Consider the following 7,326-nt stretch of genomic DNA (forward strand, 5'->3'; position numbering starts at 1 on the left):
ACTCCTTTATAGACTGTACAGGCTGACAAGCGATCTTGAATTCTTGTTCACTTGCCAGGCTATTGAACATTATCTCTGTCTTTTGCATAATAATGTTCAACCCCACACTTACACTTTCGCGGTTAAGGTCCTCAATTATTTGGTATAATTCGTCCCCATTGTTGTTGACCAGGACAATATTATCTGCAAACGGAAGCTTGTTGAGATATTCGCCCTTGAACCTCACTCCCAAGCCTTCCCAGTCTAATAGCTAGAATACTTCTAAGCAGGCAGTGAATGGCATTGCAGAGATTGTGTCTCCTTGCCAGACCCCTTTCATGATACGTAACTTTCTACTTTTCTTGTGGAAAACCAAGGTAGCTGGAATCTTGGTAGATATATTCAAAATACTCAATAAGCGAATGCAGGTGCAGTTTGTCATTTCACAGGCTTTGCCAATTACTGCACAAGCAATGTGAATCTGGGTAGAAAATAAAAGTGTCCACTGAAATCTTCTGCATTTCCTCAGGGTCGGCCAGCCATCTCGCGGAGCTTGGCATCGTGGGAAACGATCACTGTGCTCACACCTTCGAGCCGGCTGCGCTTGTACTTCTCGTATGGAGCCTTGTGGGTGCTTTTTGGTGCATTGAGGAGAAGTCCTGCCATGCCTTTGATGGTGGGCTGCAGGGCTTCCTCCGTGTAGCGCCCAAAGTGCGACATCAGGGCACCCCACCTGTGCTGGTCCTCCCGGTCAAACAACGACAGGGTGAGGCAGACGGCCGCAGCAGCCTGCTCGGAGGGCCGCACCCATGCCTTGGGGTTGTCCAGCAGGCACAGCACCAGCATCAACTTGGCCAGGTTGTGCTCCACAATGTCAGCCTGGGCTGCCTTGAAGTTTCGGCGCGGGAAGTAAAGACGCAAGGGTTGCACCGTGAACCAGTCGAGTGTGCGAAGGATCTGCTGCTCCATGCGCAGCCCTTCCTTGCTCTGGTAAGCACCATCGGTGACGTAGATCATGTCTGCAAGTGTGGGCGGCATCATCTCCTCAAGCTTGCCGCCAACAAAGATGGCCGACACACCCAGCAGCTGAAGCTTGGAACGGCTCACACTCTGCACCTGGAGGAATCTGTCAGTGAGTGAGACGGCCAGGAACAATGTTTCTTGGAGCAGCTGGAAGCGTTGGTGCACCATCATCATCCAGTTGATGAGGATGACCCTCATCTCGGGTGTCACCGCCGTTTGCAGCCGGAGGAACTTAGGTTCCACAGGCCACTTGGTCTCAAGGTATGCCATGTAGTCGAAGATCTCCTGTGCATACTGGGCGCACATCTGGGCCTCCTCGGGGTCGCCCGCTTCGATGTCGGTCACCCGATGTGGCATCAGAGAGGCCCAGAAGGCTTCTCTGCTGCCACCTGGGGCAAGAAGTGCGGACTGGGGTGCCACCTGGCGTGCAGCGATGCAGATGGTGCCTGCTGCCAGCTCCGTGCATAACTTCGAGCCCAGCCCTCTCCAGGAGCTGGTGTGCACCTTGTCCGGTATGAGTTTCGTGACCCACTCGAAATAAATGCCCCTGCCGGCACGTGTTCTGCTCCGACTGTGTCCATGACAGGCTTCCAATTGGCACAGGCACCTGCCCCTTGTGTCGCCGAGAGATGCCCATGGCAACAAGTGCGGACTGGGGTACCACCTGGCGTGCAGAGATGCAGATGGTGCCTGCTGCCTGCTCCGTGGATAACTTCGAGCCCAGGCCGCTCCAGGAGCTGGTGTGCACCATGTCCGGTACGTGTTTCGTGACCCACACGAATGTCATTGGCCGGCACATGTTCTGCTCCGAATTGTGTCCATTACAGGCTTCCAATTGGTACAGGCACCTGCCTCTTGCATCGCCGAGTGATGCCCGTGGCAACAAGAGCGGGCTGGGGCGCAACCTGGCGTGCAGAGAGGCAGATGGTGCATGCCACCTACTCCGTGGATAACTGAGGATGTGGCTGCCTTGTCCCAGAGTATGCAGAAGGCTACAATGAACGCAGAGCAGAAGCCCAACGCTAAGGAACAGGCCTTGTCAGCCTCTCTGCTGCCACCTGGGGTGCCCGACATCCTTGCGGGCGACCTCCAGGCGCCCCAGATGTGCGCCCATTATGCACAGGAGATGTTCGACTGCATGACATACCTTGAGAGCAAGTGGCCTGTGCAGCCCAAATTCCTCCGGCTGCAGACGGCGCTGACACCCGAGATGAGGGCCATCCTCATCAACAGGATGATGATGGTGCACCAACGCTTCCAGATGCTCCAAGAAACATTGTTCCTGGCCGTCTCACTCACTGACAAATTCCTGCAGGGGCAGAGTGTGAGCCGTTCCACGCTTCAGCTGCTGGGTGTGTCGGCCATCTTTGTTGCCGGCAAGTTTGAGGCGATGATGCCGCCCGCACTTGGAGACATGATCTACGTCACCGTTGGTGCTTACCAGAGCAAGGACGTGCTGCGCATGGAGCAGCAGATCCTTCGCACACTCGACTGGTTCCTGGGGCAACCCTTGCGTCTTTACCACCCGCGCCGAAACTCCAAGGCAGCCCAGGCTGAAATTGCGGAGCACAACCTGGCCAAGTTGGTGCTGGTGCTGTGCCTGCTGGACTACCCCAAGGCATGGGTGCGGCCCTCCGAGCAGGCTACTGCGGCCGTCGGCCTCAGCCTGTCGTTGTTTGACCGGGAGGACCAGCACAGGCGGGGTGCCCTGATGTCGAACTTTGGGCGCTACACGGAGGAAGCCCTGCAGCCCACCATCAAATGCATGGCAGGACTTCTCCTCGATCCACCAAAAAGCACCCTCAAGGCTCCATTCGAGAAGTACAAGCGCCGCCGGCTCGAAGGTGTGAGCACAGTGATCGTTTCCCACGATGCTAAGCTCCGCAAGATGGCTGGCCGACCCTGAGGAAATGCCGAAGATTTTAGTGGACACTTTTATTTTTTACACACAGTCACATTGCTTGTGCAGTAATTGACAAAGCCTGTGAAATTACAAACTGCACCTGCATTCGCGTATTGTATATCTTGAATATATCTACAGATTCCACAGCTGCCTTGGTTTTCCACAAAAAAGTAGAAAGTTACCTATCATGAAAGGGGTCCGGCAAGAAGACAGAAGTTCTCCAATGCTATTCACTGCATGCTTAGAAGAAATATTCAAGCTATTAGACTGGAAAAGCTTGGGAGTGAGGTTCAAGGGCGAATATCTCATCAATCTTCGGTTTGCAGATGATATTCCCCTGGTCAGCAACATCGGGGACTAATTATACCAAATGATTGAGGACCTTAACCCTGAAAGTGTAGGTGTGGCGTTGAAGATTAATATGCAAAAGACAAAGGTAACGTTCAATAGCCTGGGAAGTGAACAAGAATTCAAGATCGCTAGTCAGCCTGTAGAGTCTGTAAAGGAGTACGTTTATCTAGGTCAATTACTGACAAGGTAGCCTGATCATGAGAAGGAAATTTACAGACGAATAAAGTTAGGTTGAAGGGCGTATGGAAGGCATTGCCAAATCCTTAACTGGCAGCTAACCACTGTCGCTGAAAAGAAAAGTGTACAATCATTGCATTATACCGGCGCTAACATATGGGGCGGAAACTGGGAAGTTAACAAAGAAGCTGGAGCACAAGTTAAGGACCGCACCAAGACCGATACGACGCAAAATGTTAGGCCTTACGTTAAGAGACAGGAAGAGACCGGTGTGGATTAGCCAGCAAACGGGCATAGCCGATATTTAAATTGACATTAGGAGAAAAAAATGGAACTGGGTAGGCTACGCAAAGCGTAGGATGGATAACCAATGGACCATTACAGTTACAGAAACGATAGGAAGAGAAGGGAAGCGTAGTCTAGGACGGCAGAAAACTAGGTTGTATGATGAATCTAAAAAATTAGCAGTCGCAAGTTAGAATCAGCTAGCACAAGACAGGGGTAGTGGCAGATTGCAGGGAGAGGCCTTCGTCCTGCAGTGGACATAAATATTGGCTGATAGTGATGATAGGGATTCATTGCCGTGTAAAGCGAAGAACGTAGCGACATAGTCTGGCAGCTGACGATCCTTTCGTGGCTAAGTTTGCCTAGTGCTAGAACAGTAGCCAATAGTCTGGTTTGGTTTGGCACCTGCAGGTACAATTTGGAATCATCTTGTGTGTTTGTGCGTGTGCAAAGTACCCTTTTAAATTGACAGAGGGGGTATGTGGGACACCGAATCTGACTTAATTTGTATTCTGCTTCCATTGGAATTTCAAAGCCTTGTATCGAACTTGTGTTCCTATGTTCTGAATCATTACACGAGGGTCACAAACCGACCTCAATAGCCAGTTTAGCTCTCACTATAGAGTGGCTTACTCTTCACAAGTGGTCCTCGAGAGGTAATGTTAGGGAGCAGCGGATTATTTCTTTTCTTCTACTGTTTTAGCTTCGAAGAAAGCACTGAAGCTTGACAATAAAATGTTGTAGAGGGTCACTCCAAAGAACGTTTTATGGATACGGTGGAAAATTCAGTGAACGTTGTCTTAAAAAGAGTCCAATTTTGCTCTGACTATGGAAGGCTTACTCCTTCGAAGTGGTCTTCGAGAGTTAAAGTTAGGGAGCAGCGGATTCTCGGTGTCATGGGCCTATACTCTTTTTGTGTGTTTGTGTGTGTGCAAACAAACTGCCCAGGTAAATTGACAGAGAGGTTATATGCGATACCAAATGTGACGTGATCTGGATTCTGCTTGCACTGGAATTTCAAATGTATGCATCAAACTTGCGTCCCTATGTTCTGAACCATTACTCCAGAGGCACAAACCAACCCCAATGACGATATGCTCGCGTTGGTTCTCTTTTCACCTGCGAACGAAATTAGTATCCTCGTAGAACAGTTTTCTAGCTGAAACTGTCCTCAGCAGTGTATCCGCAAACTAAACGAAATTGGAGCACACTGTACGTAGCCCATGGTCCGAAGAATATCGAAAAAGTATGGCGGAGGGCTGCTGAAAGCGTTCGAAACGCTTGCACAAACAGTCGCTGTTGAAATGAATTTGTGCTGGGCACCTCTGTATGACTTCTCCGATCGAGATCTCAGCTATATTGAAAAGTTGGAAAGGGCTACCCTACGTACGATCATGAGGCTATCGAAGCACACGAGGAAGAAGGTGCTGCTCAACCTCGTAACGATATCAGCATTACGGAACATAATCATTGAAGCACGAATTAGAATCCGAACTGAGTTGAAAAATACGACAAAAGGAAAAGGGATCACTGCGGGGGATGAACAAGTCGACATGATGATGGAGCCCGCGTAAACGATGCCAACACCGCTACGGGAATCTCCGCCGGACACACGCAGGCAACAACGCCCTATCACTGGACGAAAAAGGGAAGCTAGAAAGCCATTTGAGAAGAGACTGGAACTAAGGAGAACGCAGAATGCCATGGACAACTACACGGACGCTGGAATCAGAAAACCTTGATCGAAAACCTTGATCTGCGACGTGACCGGTGAGGCCTTCTTCCTTCGCCTACGTGTGTGTCTGAGCACGGGAATGGCCAATGGCGGCGAGATTACGACGAGGCACTCGTCGGCGTTAGAGATGAGACCACTGGTGCAAGCAGCCACCCGCCTTCCCCATATTGGGAGACTAGTGTTTGGCGTAACACCTCTGCGACATCTGGCAAACCGGCGGCAGCTGCAGACGTTGCGCGGAGGTCAAAGCGACGGACGGCTCACACACAAGGGTGGTCACGTCGCGCCTCGTGCCCTCCACGTGCGTATCCTCGACGAGCATTTCAACACCATCGTCGTCTGGCAGACGATTGTCGTGTACGAGTACGATGGTCAGAGTAGCGTTATCGGGGCCCTTCAAGCGGTGAATAACTTTAGCTAAGACACATCGCTGTTGTTGTCGTGGTCAACCTCCTAAACGCAACGTCTGGCGCCTGGTGCTGTCTGTGATGCCTGAGGACGTTCTCCCAGCAGCCACGGTGGCTGTTGCGTGTCGTTGTGTGAAACACCTTGCAACGGACGACGACGGTATGAGGTGGTGGTGTTGGCGTGGTCACAGCACGGACAGCGCAATTTCTTGTGCGTAGACCTGCCCCGCAAATTTTTCAATGTTTTCTTTTCCTTTTGATTTTTCACAACTGCCGTGTTGTGTACATTAAGCAATAAAAACATTTATTTCAATGGGAGCAAGTCGTCCTCATTGTCGCCAGCGTCTTTTTCCGGTTGAAGCGAGGGTAAGTAATGACAGCCACAATTACAGTTATGAAATTGCGCCTTGTGAGTGATGCCAATAACGTATTTTTAAATTTACAGTTTTTTTGAGGCAGGCACATCATCCCATAATTTTTCGTTAAGGTTGTATTTCCTTAGTTTACTCATGCAAACAGCTAAATGCCACACAGCAAAACGCCAGTACACATATTGCGGTATCATTTTATGCGACAACTCACCGCAGCATAGCCGCACCACCGTAGTTCTGTTTACATAATGGAAATCTATTCCTCGCTATTTTTCGTCGGTTACGAAGTAAGCCTACCATTGATTACAAGATCGCGGGATCGAATCCCGGCCACGGCGACCACATTTCGATGGGGGCGAAATGCGAAAACACCCATGTACTTAGATTTAGGTGCACGTTAAAGAACCCCAAGTGGTCCAAATTTCAGGAGTCCCCCACTCCGACGTGCCTCATATTCAGATCGTGATTTTGGCACGTAAAACGCCATAATTGTTTTATTACAATTCATAATGACTGACACAAAAGCGATATGTATGTATGATTGTCAGCCTATGCAGATATGTTTACGAGATATGTGTTCGAAGCAGAATGTTTGTATGAAAACAAATTTTATTTTTTAATGCTTTCATTACCCTTCATTAGGGCTGAAATCATATAATGTGTATATTTCTTGTTCATGCAAAAATTTCACCACAGTTAGTGGTGCTCTTATCTCATTCATGCTTTAAGAAATGACAGGTTTACGGGGCCTCACAAGGAAGCAATGCCCATGGAAGAAGGCTTTGGTGGCCAATCTGCAGCTCCTTCACTACTCAGTCATATCTCATTCAGTATTTAAAGAATATATGGCCTAAGGTCAAAGTGCATACAGGCATGATCCCTCTCTCAGTAGTGGTGACCATGAAGGATCTTCGCCTTGACACCTTTTGACGCTATCAGCGTCATCCATGCATGTATTCTCGTTTTTTTTCTTTTCATTAAATAAAAAAATTGCACGAGAACGCACAAAGTCAGCGAGCTATAGCCAAACCTATACTCACGTTATTGGATTCAGTGGGGCATGGCCTAAATGTCATTCATGTAGTGACAACCTAG

At 49.5% G+C, this 7,326-nt stretch overlaps 1 protein-coding gene across 1 annotated transcript; it reads right to left on the reverse strand.

Moving 5' to 3' along the window:
- Positions 1-470: 470 nt before the first annotated feature.
- On the reverse strand, positions 471-4,943 carry LOC119449186 (uncharacterized). The gene is made up of 4 exons (XM_037712369.2): positions 4,928-4,943; positions 2,302-2,904; positions 1,851-1,994; positions 471-1,739 (listed from the first exon to the last, which is right to left on the reverse strand). Exons 1-4 carry the CDS (start codon positions 4,941-4,943, stop codon positions 505-507), a joined length of 1,998 nt encoding a protein of 665 aa, XP_037568297.2. The 3' UTR covers positions 471-504.
- Between the last annotated feature and the right edge of the window lie 2,383 nt (positions 4,944-7,326).

Source organism: Dermacentor silvarum, chromosome 1 (genome assembly GCF_013339745.2).
Source record: "Dermacentor silvarum isolate Dsil-2018 chromosome 1, BIME_Dsil_1.4, whole genome shotgun sequence".
Taxonomy (NCBI): Eukaryota; Metazoa; Arthropoda; class Arachnida; order Ixodida; family Ixodidae; genus Dermacentor; species Dermacentor silvarum.

What these genes read in the sequence shown, in the direction of transcription:
- LOC119449186 (XM_037712369.2), bottom strand. An exon ending in GCCCCTGCAGGAATTTGTCA is followed by an intron (nt 1,995 to 2,301) that starts GTGAGTGAGACG and finishes CGTTCATTGTAG; the next exon opens with CCTTCTGCATACTCTGGGAC. An exon ending in CTCGGCGATGCAAGAGGCAG is followed by an intron (nt 1,740 to 1,850) that starts GTGCCTGTACCA and finishes GGTGCACACCAG; the next exon opens with CTCCTGGAGCGGCCTGGGCT.